Here is an 11522-nt window from a genome sequence, read left to right as displayed (position 1 = left end):
TCCAGGCCTGGTACTCCACAGCCGAGCCCAGCAGCTGCAGCAGCTCGGGCTCGTAGTGCACCAGCTCCACAGTCTCTGCCGTGCCCGGCGCCAGCTCAGGGCTTGCCGGCACCTCCTCCTGTGCCAGCACCTGGCTGAGGGACACCTGGCGCTGGAACTCTGCCCGGGGCAGCGTGGCCACCTCGAAGTGGGGGAAGCGGGCCTGGAATATGCGGGAGGACAGCTTCAGCCGCTTGAGCACATCAGAGAACAGGAACCAGTTGCAGGGCCTGCGAGGATGGCAAGAGCACAGCGGGTTATAGGGTGGAGGAGGCTGCAGGCACCGTGCCCACGCCCCTGTCTCCCGCCTCCTGGCATGCTGGCCCTCCCCTCTGCCCCTGGCACTGTTCTCCATGTGCTGCTTCCCCTCAGGAGCCCACGGACTGGGGTTTGATCACAGCCTCGCAGGTCACAGCTTTTTAAAACACTCACAGCTAGGCAGGGACAGTGGTGTGAAAGTCCTGCCTTCAACAAGGTCCTGGCAGCTTCCCTGCCAGAAATAAGCCACATGTCAGGAAATGGAGCTTCTAGTGTGGTTTATTGCTGGAGGGCATGCTGCATGTGTCCTTCTGCATGGACAAACACTGGCAGGCACAGAAATTTGCTAACAGAGGGGCGGTACTTTGGTTGCTGCCTCTTCCAAGTCACCCTTCTGCCCCAACAACAGCCACCATGTCACAGGGGGTGCAGGGTTGTTCCAGTGCTGGGACTGATTTAGCCATAGTGGAAGGGAAACAATTCTCAGAGCCATCAGTGTGAGTTGCTGCTGAAGGAAAATGGGGCTAGGAGCAGGGTCACAGGGATGAGAGAGGGGAGCTCCCTGACAGGCACAACACAGGGACATGCAGAGCAGCAGGATGTGCCTGGCCATGGAGGGTGGGGGGAGCCCTGATGAGCCTTTCCTGCTCCCTAAGAACACTCCAGGCTGTGCCAAGACAGGTGCTGCTTCCCCACCTTCCCCTGTGCCACAGCCACAACTTCCCCTCTGCTGCCCAGAGCAGCTATGGCTGTCCCTGGATCCCTGGAAGTGTCCAAGGCCAGGCTGGATGGGGCTTGGAGCAGCCTGGGACAGTGGAAGGTGTCCCTGCCCATGGCAGGGGGTGGAACTGGATGAGCTGTAAGGCCCTTCCCAACCCAAACCATTCTGGGATTTTGTGATGATTCTATGAAAAAAAACCACCTGAGATCCACGAGCAGCTCTTAACCCCACCAGAACGACCGACGTGCTGCCACCCGTGCCAGGGCCGCAGCCACCCGTGGTCCTGCTCTGCTCCAGGGAAAGGTACTCACCCCCGGGAGACCGACACTTGGAGGTTGTAGCTGGGAAGCAGCGGCTTGTCTGAGAACTCAAACATGAAGTTATCTGCTTCTTGCTCCTCTTCCTCCTGGTCTGAACTCCCTGGAGGGTTGAGCAGCAGGTCGCAGCCGATGGTGTCCTTGCCCTCTGCAACAGGACAGAGTTTGGCACTGCTCAGTCACACACCAGCCAGTGCTGGCACTCCCTGGCCACTGCCACGACCCCACGGGCACGTTCCCGCAACATTCCTGCAGCCAGGTGAGAACCGCACCCCTCCTGCTCCCCTCCAGCCCCTCGTCCCAGAGGAACATGGAGCAAGCACTGCTGCTCTGCACAGAGGGATTGCTCACTGACCAGATGAGGTGGGGAGAACACCCTGAGTTTTGGCAGGAAGCTCAGGTGTGCTCTGGTCCCACAGCTGGGATGGGGCACAGCCTGCACCATGAGCCACCCCACTGGCAGACCCCAGACTCTCTCCAAAATGACCTTGGGCCCTCTCCCATGTCAGCACAGACCTCCTCAGCCTGGAAGAGCCTGGAACAGCGAGGTGGGAGGTGGATGTAGAGAGGCTTTGCCTGCACAGGCCCTACCAAGGAAGGCACAGCAAGCACTCTGCTCCTCAAGAGCTTCTCCACCCAGATCCCACCCTCAGAACCTCCAGCAGGTGACCCAGGGGAGCCAGCACCCATCCCAGTGAGGACAGCAAGGCTGTGCCACCAGAGACTAATCCAAGCAAGCTACAAGCATGAGGGGAGATTTAAGCTGCATATATGGAAGAAGTTCTTCCCTGTGGCTGCCTCATCCCTGCAAGTGTTTAAGGCCAGGTTGGACAGGGCTTGGAGCAACCTGGGATAGTGGAAGGTGTCCCTGCCATGGTAGAAGAGTGGAATAAGATGGTCTTTAAGGTCCCTTCCAACTCAAACCATTCCATGATTCAATGACTTAGAGAATTTGCCTGGCTGTTCCAGGAGGCACCTGAGATCCAGCAGGATCTGTGTCCAGAGGGGATGGAGAACAGCAGGCTGGATCCAAAAGCATTTAATACCAGATAATCTTCCTATTTACCCATCTGAACAGCTCCTGTTGAAGAGAAGCTTGCTGCCTGGATTTTATTATGAAGAGGTGTGAATTATTGCAGAGTGGTTTTATCCCTCTGAGATAATACAGGAGAATTCCAAAAACTTCCAGGTAAGAGAGTTCAGATTCTACAGAGAGCAGCCAGGCCCAGTGTGCCCCTGAGCAAATAAACCAATCATGCAAAAGTTCAACCCCACACATGAGAGAAAAGACTGAAAAAAAGAAAATCTTCGGGTGTGCTGCACGAGGAAGCTTCACACACCCAGCTGCTCACCCAGCACGAGTGGGATTCCAACAGAGGAACAACAGCAGGTGACAGGAGACACTGGTGCAGGCATGGTCTCAGGGAAAAATAGTTATTTCCTAGTGCTGCCAAGGGAAAAAATTCTCTAAGAAACAGAGTGCTGTAATTGTCAAAACTTGCTGTAGAATAGGACAAAAATAAGTGACATGGTTATTGATCCATTGTTGCTGCTGGCAAAGCTCAGATGCCATCACTGAAAAACCTCAGATTTCCTGAGCAACTCAGAAAAAAAATAATTAAATGCATTTAACGTGGCAAAAATAGGGCCTAGTGTCTGTCCTGAAAGCTCAGTCCTGTCTGTCTGCCCGTGCAAAGGCTGGGACAAGGACAGGAACATTCTGTACCACTGAGGGAGACAATCAGGCACAACAATGCCTGTCCCAGGTGGAGACAAACCCCGGACTGGGACTTTGTAGGGAGCTCCAGCAGCACCAAGTGCAGGACACTGATGACTTTTCCACACCACAGAGATCCCACACCCTGGCTTCCTTCATTATCCTTCTGCCCCCAGAGAGTTGCAGACCTCAGGGAAAATGTGGACAGCATTCCTGTCTCAAAGAATAGGAACAGCTCAAGCAGGGCCTGGGATTTCTCCTGTATCCTGAGGGATGTACAGTGCTTCAGCTGGTGGAGCTGATGGAAAGGGAGATTTCAAAGGACTGATCCACCGGAGGAGGAGAGTTGTTTGCTGCCTGTGATGATTGAGAGCAGCTCAGTTATTCCAGAGCAGAACCAGGTACTTTCCTGCCCTGGGCTGTGCCTGTTCCAGGTGACCCGAGGCGACTGCCGAGGTACCCAAGCCAGAAAGGGACATTTCAGGACACAGAGTAAACAGGCTGCAAAGAAACCAGCCCCATGTCCTGGGCTTGGGCATCCTGCTTTTTCTGTGGCTCTGGCAGTGTCCGGCACAGCGCAGGCACTGGGCTGGCAGGGCAGCTGCTGCTGCTGTAAACTGATCCCAGGAGGATGGGGAGGAGGGTCCCTTCCTGTGCCTGCTGGAAACAGACCTGGCAGGGTAAGGGATCCCTTCTCAGCTGGGTTAGCTCCTGCCTCCCAAAGGTAGCACTGGGAATGCTCCGTGGATGGGGCAGCAGGAGGGATGGCGTGCCCAGCCCTCAGACAGCAGCTTCAACTTGGGATCCGCCTCAGCCACAGCTGGAAATATCCCACAAGCAACATCAAAGCCACAGGGCTCCAGAACCTTTTGTGCAGCTTACATTTCTCCAGGGATCATCATTCCATGTCTGGAAAAACCTCTGTTAAAGCACCTGAAGTGTGAACATCAGCCCAACCAACACTGGAAGGAACTTTCCATGACAGCAAGGATGAAATGATGCTTCCAGGGGAGGGTAGAGGAAGATCAGTGTGGGATTGTCTGACTTGTTAAAAGCTTCAGGTTGCCCAGGAGAGAAGAAAAACCTGGCAGAAGGTATCATGTGAGTGACAGAGACCCAGCAGAGACACATCCCCAGTGGCCAGAACTCAGTGTGAAGTGGAAGGGGAAGAGGCTGGATATGTTTCACCTGGAAAGATGTGTTTCAACGGGAAGAGGCTGGATGTGTTTCACAGAGGTGGTGGTGTTTCACCACCCTCAAATGAAGAAATACTCTGAAAAGCTCAACTAAGGTCCAGGGGCAGGAAAAGAAGTGCAATGCTTAGCCCTCCCTATGGAGATTTTCCACGTGTTAGCCAAGGCTCCAAGTAAGGCCCTTTGAGCAGTGAACTGCCATCACTGTGGCATTCCAGTCCCCCTCCACCCCCAAGGAACACCTAAGAGTCAGTGATGGTTTGCTTACTGAAAAAACAATCCTTTTGGTTTTGCCTGTAGGGGTGGAGGACTGAAATGTGGGAAGACAGCAGCCTACATCCCAAGCCAGGAGCTTCCAGAGGGAAGGGACACTGACAAATGGGACACAGGGAGATACCAGAACTCAAGCAAAAAGCTCTCTGGGCAACCAGGAACTCAGCAGTGACCAAAGAGAGCCACACTCGTCTACCCACAAATTCACACACCATCTTCCTTCCTTGTTTATCAGAGAAATCCAAGTGGGAATCAGTGATAAATCAAAAGGGGTAGTATCTTTAAAAATACCACAAAGAACAGCTATTTTTCTTTGTAAAGGCTTGTGACAGCTTTGAGAGTGAGAAATTCTGAGGAAGGAGGTTGAGGTTTGAACTGTTCCCTTGGCAGGGCTGAGGTGCAGCAGCCTACAAACAGCGCTCTCAGGAGTGCAGAATTTCTCCTGTTCTGGAATGGAAAGACATCAGGGTCCTCCAAGGACAAGTCCTCTACCAAGAGCACCCTCCTCAATGTATCAGATCTTTTTTGTTTCTAGAAGGATGTTAGAAGTTATGGAAGTGAGCAACTACAACCAACAAGCAGCCTCTCAGCCTGCCGGCATAAATACTCCAAGTCCTTACGGAGGGCTCGGGAGCGCTGAACTTGGAAGAGGCTGGAGGGACTCCAGTGTGCCACAGGCCCATGCCAGATCCAGAACTTCTTCCACTGTAACCACAGTTTTGAGGAAGTGACAGTAAAGGCAAAAGTCAGCCCTTCACTGGGAAATGCCTGGTGGTGTAAGAACAGGACCTCCCCTGGATGAACATCTCCCCTCCAAAGCAGAGGAGAGGGATGGGCAGCTCTGGGAACCTGGGAGTTCAAGAGTTGTACACCTTGGAGGAATGAGTATGTCCTTTACCTTCCTTGGTGACTGGTTAGCAGGAGAGCAACAAGAACTGCTACAAGAATGACATGCTCGGGATTGACAACCAAAGACCCTCAGGAGTCACCAGCAGCACCTGGTGCCCAGTCCTGCACTTCAAGGGATGCACATATTCAGCTTCCCAAAGAAGTCCCTTCCAGGAGCAACTCCCAGCATGTATCAGCATGGCAAGGTCTCTAACCAAAGCATGAGTGGGGAGGGATGTGGCCAAACCCGAGGGAATGATATGTTTTACACGGCACCACCTCCTGCCCTGCTGCCGCTGACCCGGCCCACACGGCACTCACCGAGCACGGAGCTGCTGTAGAAATCCCAGGCTGTCCGAGGGTCTCCGTCACTGCGGCCCTGCAGGTCTGACAGGTAATCTAGAGAGGGGAAATCGAGAGGGTTAACGGCTCAAAGCATCATCCCAGGGTGCATACCCACAGATCCAGGGGGAGCTGCTTCACCCTGCTGCTTTTCCCACTTGGGCATTACAGCAGAAGCTGAACCACGGCTGCAGGAAGGGTGTTCCCACTCAGGAGTGGGCATCACCCCAGGCCCCCGACCAGGAAATGGGAGCTGACTAGGGGAAACAACAGTGTGAAGTGGCTTGGAAAGAAAGATTCTTAGAGCAGTCCTGAACTCCAAATCACCACCCCCAAAACCTGTGTGAGTAGTTGAGCCTGGAGGAGCTCACACAGGCTGTAGGCAAACAGAGTTTTTTCAACACTGGAGATTTTCTGTCTTGTCTCTGTCTGGGAACCACCTCTGGCTGTCCCTTCCTTGCTGTTGTGGAGAAGCCATAACACTCGTCTTGTGTGTACACAAATGGCACCGAACGCGGCCACAGGGATCCAAAATGGCCCCTTCTGCCAGCAGCAGCAGCATTTGGGCAGGGCTCTTTTCGCAGCATTATTTGGCAACAAAAATCTGTTCACTTAGGTGAGGCAGTAGAACCAGGGACTGTGGAACAGCATCTCCAAGCAGAGCACTGTCTTTAGTTGTATGACCACAGCACAGCCGTCTCCTTGCACGCTGAAAACTGAAAAGTGACTTGTATCTTATACAGGAAACAGATACAATTCTACAATTAAAGTTTGGGTGGTAAAAACATGCTTGTGTGACAGGACAGAGCTAAAGATTGAGTCTGGTTCTGCTCAAGCCCTTTGACACCCAGACTTGGCCCTGTATGCTGCCAGAGGGGAAGGATGGGAGCACTGTGACCCCAGGCCTGGCACCTACCACAGAGGAAGCGCTTCATCACATCGCTGGTGGCCAACTTCACTGCTGTCTGCCCAGAATACGTGGCCAGAGTGGGATCAGCACCATAGGAAAGGAGAAGCCACATGGTTTCCAGGTTGTCATTCGCTACTGCATCATGGACAGGCCTGCAAGGGCAGAAGCAGAAGGGGGCCGGGAGTTTGCTAAGGAAATGCTCTGGTTTGGGTTAAGATCAATTTAGTGATGACCAACCTGGAGAAGCCACCCCGCTCCCTGCCCCACCCTGCCCCTGGCTCACCTGGTGCCGTCCTGGGCACTGCAGTTGACGTTGGCGCCGTGCTGGAGCAGGATGTGCAGGATGTCGATCCAGCCACGCGCGCAGGCCTCGTGCAGGGCCGTGTACCCCGCGTTGTCGTGGTGGTTCACGTCACTGCTCTTCTTCTGCAGGCAGTACAGCACCACGTCCTGCACAACAAGAGCACGGCTGTGACAAGCAGCCCAGGTGGGGCAGAAGGGGCAGAGGCAGGAGGACACAGGACTCACCTTGTAGCCCAGGCGAGCTGCTCGCTGCAGGAGCGTCTCCCCCGCGTTCTTGTTCACAATCAGCCGCCGAGCTCCAGGAGGAACGTTCTGGGCCGGGGGCGACTCAGGGGAACTCCCCGGGCTGGCCCGATGGGACTTACAAAGTGTCCACAAGTCCTGGGGCTTCTTCAGAGAGCACGTTTTGGGCTGGTTGCAGCAGCCTTTCCCCTGGGAAAGAAAGGAATACAACTCCTTGGCACATGTGGCCACGACTCACAGGAGTCCCCTTCTCCCTCTTCTCCCCTCATGTGTTCCCCTCATCCATTCAAGCCTTACCTTCCCCTCGTCACAGATCCCTGCCAGGTGTTTGGTTTTACATTTGCGTTTTCCTGATGGTTTCTCCAGCTCTTCTTGGACAGGAGAGCTGTCGGAGTGCTCCAGGAAGAAGCCATTCCGAAAGTCCGTGCGTCCTTGAGATTTCCGGGGGGATGGGGATAGCCTGCTCCTCAGCTGGAGCTCTGTGCCTTTGCCCTTCCCAGACTCCTTCTGCTTCCGGTGCCTACAATCTAAAGGAGAAATGTGAATGAGGAGCTTCTTCAGGTACCACACCGAAGGTCACCCAGACCTCTGCCACCAGGCAAGACAAACTGCCCATCTCTGACAGCTGCACAGGAATCAGAGAAGCTGTGGCTGCCACAGGATCCCTGGAAGTGTCCAAGGCCAGGTTGGACGGGGCTTGGAACAGCCTGGGATAGTGGTGGAACAGCAGGTGGTGGAACTGGATGAGCTTTAAGGTCTCTTCCAACCCAAACTTTTCTGGGATTCCATGATTCTAAATCCAGCCCCAGGGCAGGGGCAAACCCTCCCGAATGCTGCTGCACTCAAAGCTCCTTCCAGGCTCCTGTTCTGAACAGGAGGCATCTTGAGAGTGCCCTTGAGTTGCCAAGACACCAGGAAGCCGACTTGAAACTTTGTTCCTGGTCTGACAGAGGCTCCCAGACACTGCAGGATAGTGTAACACCATGCTGGAGTAGATACCGGCTGCTGGGAGGGCAGCAGCCACCTCTGCTCCCCACAGCATCTCAGCAGCGCCTCCGCCTCTCTTGAGGAGTGCCAGTCTGAGCTCCGATGTGGCAGAAGGCAACAGGGCCGTGTCCACTTCATGCCCTCCAAGGGCACAGCCCAAACACGCAGAGGGCTGGCACAAGTGCTGCCCATGACAGCTTTGCCCCCAAAGTCAGCTGTGTGACCCTGGATACAGCTATGAGCCACAGCCAAGTGCCAGCACACTGCCACACACACTGAGCCCTGTGCACTGCCGGACGGATCCCATGGCCTCGACTGTCCCTGCACAGGGAGAGGGGACCGCAGGGACTGCTGCCCTCAGGGACGTGCTCATCATGGATTTAGGTTTCACAGAGGGTGTGGCAGTGGCAGGGGAAGGCACAGGAGCAGTGGCAGAACAGAGGTGGGCACAGGTGGGCACAGCGTGTTCCTCCTCACACCTACAAACCGCAGAGCAGGTTCCCCCATCACTCCACCCTTTCTAATTCTCTCACCCTTGTGCTCCCTGGTGCAAGTCTGTAAGTGGCCCTCACCAGCAAGATAAAGCCACGAGCAGCCGAGTTGGATCGGGATGGCTCCGCGTCCCCCTGCGTTAGCCCAGAGTGCTGAGCACGGCTCCCAGGGGCCCTGCTTGTCCACAAATATTCCACTGTGCTACCTCGTCCCACTGTCGTTTTCCCACGCCCTCTGTCTTAATGCGAGGGTAAGATCAGTGTCTAATTAGCCACATAAATTGCTGTTTACTGCTCTGGAATGTACTGTAAATGTTTTTGAAAGAAGAGCTGATCAATTGAAGCAGCCTGTGCTGCAGCCACCAAGTCATTAAAAGTGAGGGAGTTTCATCATTACAAAAAAAATCCTGAGAACCAAATCCCCAAAATTCCACACGTGACAAAACAAAAAATTCCCATGCTGGTCCCCAGTTTAGTACCAGAACGCCCTTCCCAGGTTGTACCTGCTTTGGATTTCCGCCTCCGGTGGGGATATCCCACTTGCTCCTCCTCCCGCTCAGTCAGGTATTCCCCTGTCTGGTATTTCCGACTTTTCTGCCGTCTCCTTTTCTTCCTTTTGATGTGGCCATCCTCCTCCTCCTCCTCCTCCTCCTCGTTGGGCTCCCACAGCTGCCTGGGTGATTCCGCTCTCCAGGGCAGCTCCCGGGTCCTCCTCGTGTGACAGCTGCTCCTCTCAGACACAGACCTGTCCCTGTCCCTGTCCCTGCGGCTGTGGCAGCGGGATGTCCTGTGGGATTTACGCAGCTTGCGATGTTTCAAGGATGTCTCCTCCTCCTCCTCCTCTTCCTCTTCCTCCTCCTCTTCTTCCTGATCCTCCTCCAGCAATGGTAAAATCTCCTGACCACTCACATCACACTCTCCCGTCACACCAGCAGAAGAGCCAGCAATGCTTCCTGCAAAAAAGTGGGATTTCTAGCTGACAAAAAAGCCAAGAGGATCCACAAGGCAAAGCCTCAAAGCAGGACAAAATGCAGGGACAAGGCCAGGTGAAAAGGGAATGCTCCCAGTCCAAGCAGGACTGTCACTGGGAGCCTGGGCACCAACTCACCCGACTGACTGCGCGTCCGGCTGCTCAGCACCACTGGAATGAAATCCCTGAAGTTGTTCTTGGGCTTCTTCTCCAAGTAACCTGTGGGGAAAACCAAGCCTTGAGGAAACAGACCAGACGTGTGATGTGGGAAGGGCAGTGCAGTGTCACCATAGCAGGGGCTACTCCAATGGTGTAAGGGGGATGGCTTTGAACAAGCAGAGGTTGGTTTAGATTGGATATAGGGAAGAAGTTTTTGACAATGAGGGTGATAAAACACTGGCACAGGTTCTCCAGAGAGGTGGGGGATGCACCATCCCTGGAAACATCCAAGACCAGGCTCGACCAGGAGCAACCTGGTCTAGTGGAAGGTGCCCCTGCCCATGGCGGCAGGGTGGAGCAAGATGAGCTTTAAGATCCCTCCCAACCTCCTCTATTCTGGGAGTCTGATCATGCTGCAGCTCTAGTTTGGATCCCAACCCAGCTCCAGAGGCCATTTGGCTTCAGGGGAGCAGCAGTTTGGCCCCTAGGGCAGCCTGACCCTGCAGGAACCCACTGCCATTCCCCAGAGTACCTTCCTCGTGGCTGTCTCCGCGGTGAGCCGGAGATGGGCACTCCGTCTTCGCTGGCCTCCTACGCTTGCGCTTTACCCTGAGGCTGTTGTGATCTGTGATGGCACCCAGGCTGCCACGGCCTTCCCGGCCTTCCTGCTTGCCAAGCTCATGTGGATTGTCATGGTGTTTTTGCCACTGTGAAGGGAAGACACAGGCTGAAGCTGGAGCTTCCAATGGCTGAGCTGGAGCAGCACAGAAAGGACAAAACTCCATCCCCACTGCTTATGCTGGTGCCCCTCCAGCTTTTTTGACACTCCAGATACATTTTTTCCCTGGACAACCTGCAGCACAGCTACATTCCCCCACAGCCAGGCAATGCCCAGGAGCACAGGTAGGAGGCCCTGTGCCCTCAGCTGTCCCCCCATGAGAGCTCTCTCCTCTCCCCCAGCCCCACCTTTGCCGTGAGATGTCCCAACCCGTCCCACACACCTTCCGGCCATGCGCGCTCCTGCTTCCCGACTTGCTTGGGGACTCCTCACTGTCCTGGCCTTGGCACTTCAGTCTCTTGTGGCTCTGCCTGGCGTCCCCGTCATGCTGCCGCTTGCCCTTGCAGCGTGTGCCACCCTCCTGCTTGATTTGCCCCGTTCCTTTGAGCTTGGCATCAGCGAAGCCCTGAGGAGCCGCTCCGGCCCGCAGGCAGGTCACCGACGGAAAGGACACATCACACTCCACTCGCTCCTTCTTGACCCTGCACAGATCCACCTGCTGCACACACGGGAGGGGCTCCGTGGCCGGCGGCTCCTGGGAGCCCTCACAGCCCGGCTCCTTGCGCTGGCCATCCGTGGGCACCTCTGGCACCATCCGCAGGCCCTGCTGCCCAGCCGGTGGCAGGTCATGTGACAAATATGCCGCCAACACTTGGTTTTTGGGTTTTGCATCCGACTGCTTGAGGCTACAGCTCCCCTGGGAAGCCTCAGTCTGTGCATTGCCCACCTGACCGGAGTCAGCCTCCGGCTGAGTGCACTCCTGACTCTTCGGAGTGTTGTCCAGCTTCCCTTTCCCCCCCTTCCCATCCAAAGCGCTGGTCTGGAGAGCTGGACCTGTCTCCAGTGGGGCTGGGTTAGCTGGCTCCTCGTAGGGCTTGGGCAAGGCCCGGCAGCTCTTGCTCTTGGCCGCAGCATCCTGTTCCTGAGGCGGGA

At 55.2% G+C, this 11522-nt stretch overlaps 1 protein-coding gene across 1 annotated transcript in view; it reads right to left on the bottom strand.

The window, feature by feature from the left end:
• Positions 1-4: 4 nt before the first annotated feature.
• Positions 5-11522, bottom strand: part of BCORL1 (BCL6 corepressor-like 1) — a gene marked incomplete at its 3' end in the record, with an annotated part of 16271 nt that continues 4753 nt past the window's right edge. Inside the window, exons 4-14 of the mRNA XM_017741041.1 lie at positions 10813-11517; positions 10344-10518; positions 9791-9871; positions 9186-9635; positions 7502-7731; positions 7187-7393; positions 6942-7108; positions 6665-6810; positions 5728-5805; positions 1330-1483; positions 5-269 (exon numbers count right to left, since the gene is read on the bottom strand). Of these exons, the coding sequence (XP_017596530.1) occupies positions 5-269; positions 1330-1483; positions 5728-5805; positions 6665-6810; positions 6942-7108; positions 7187-7393; positions 7502-7731; positions 9186-9635; positions 9791-9871; positions 10344-10518; positions 10813-11517 (2658 nt within the window). The remainder of the gene's footprint in view (positions 270-1329; positions 1484-5727; positions 5806-6664; positions 6811-6941; positions 7109-7186; positions 7394-7501; positions 7732-9185; positions 9636-9790; positions 9872-10343; positions 10519-10812; positions 11518-11522) is intronic.

Source organism: Corvus brachyrhynchos, unplaced genomic scaffold (genome assembly GCF_000691975.1).
Source record: "Corvus brachyrhynchos isolate BGI_N302 unplaced genomic scaffold, ASM69197v1 scaffold351, whole genome shotgun sequence".
Lineage (NCBI taxonomy): Eukaryota > Metazoa > Chordata > Aves > Passeriformes > Corvidae > Corvus > Corvus brachyrhynchos.
This window is presented reverse-complemented; position numbering and strand designations above follow the sequence as displayed.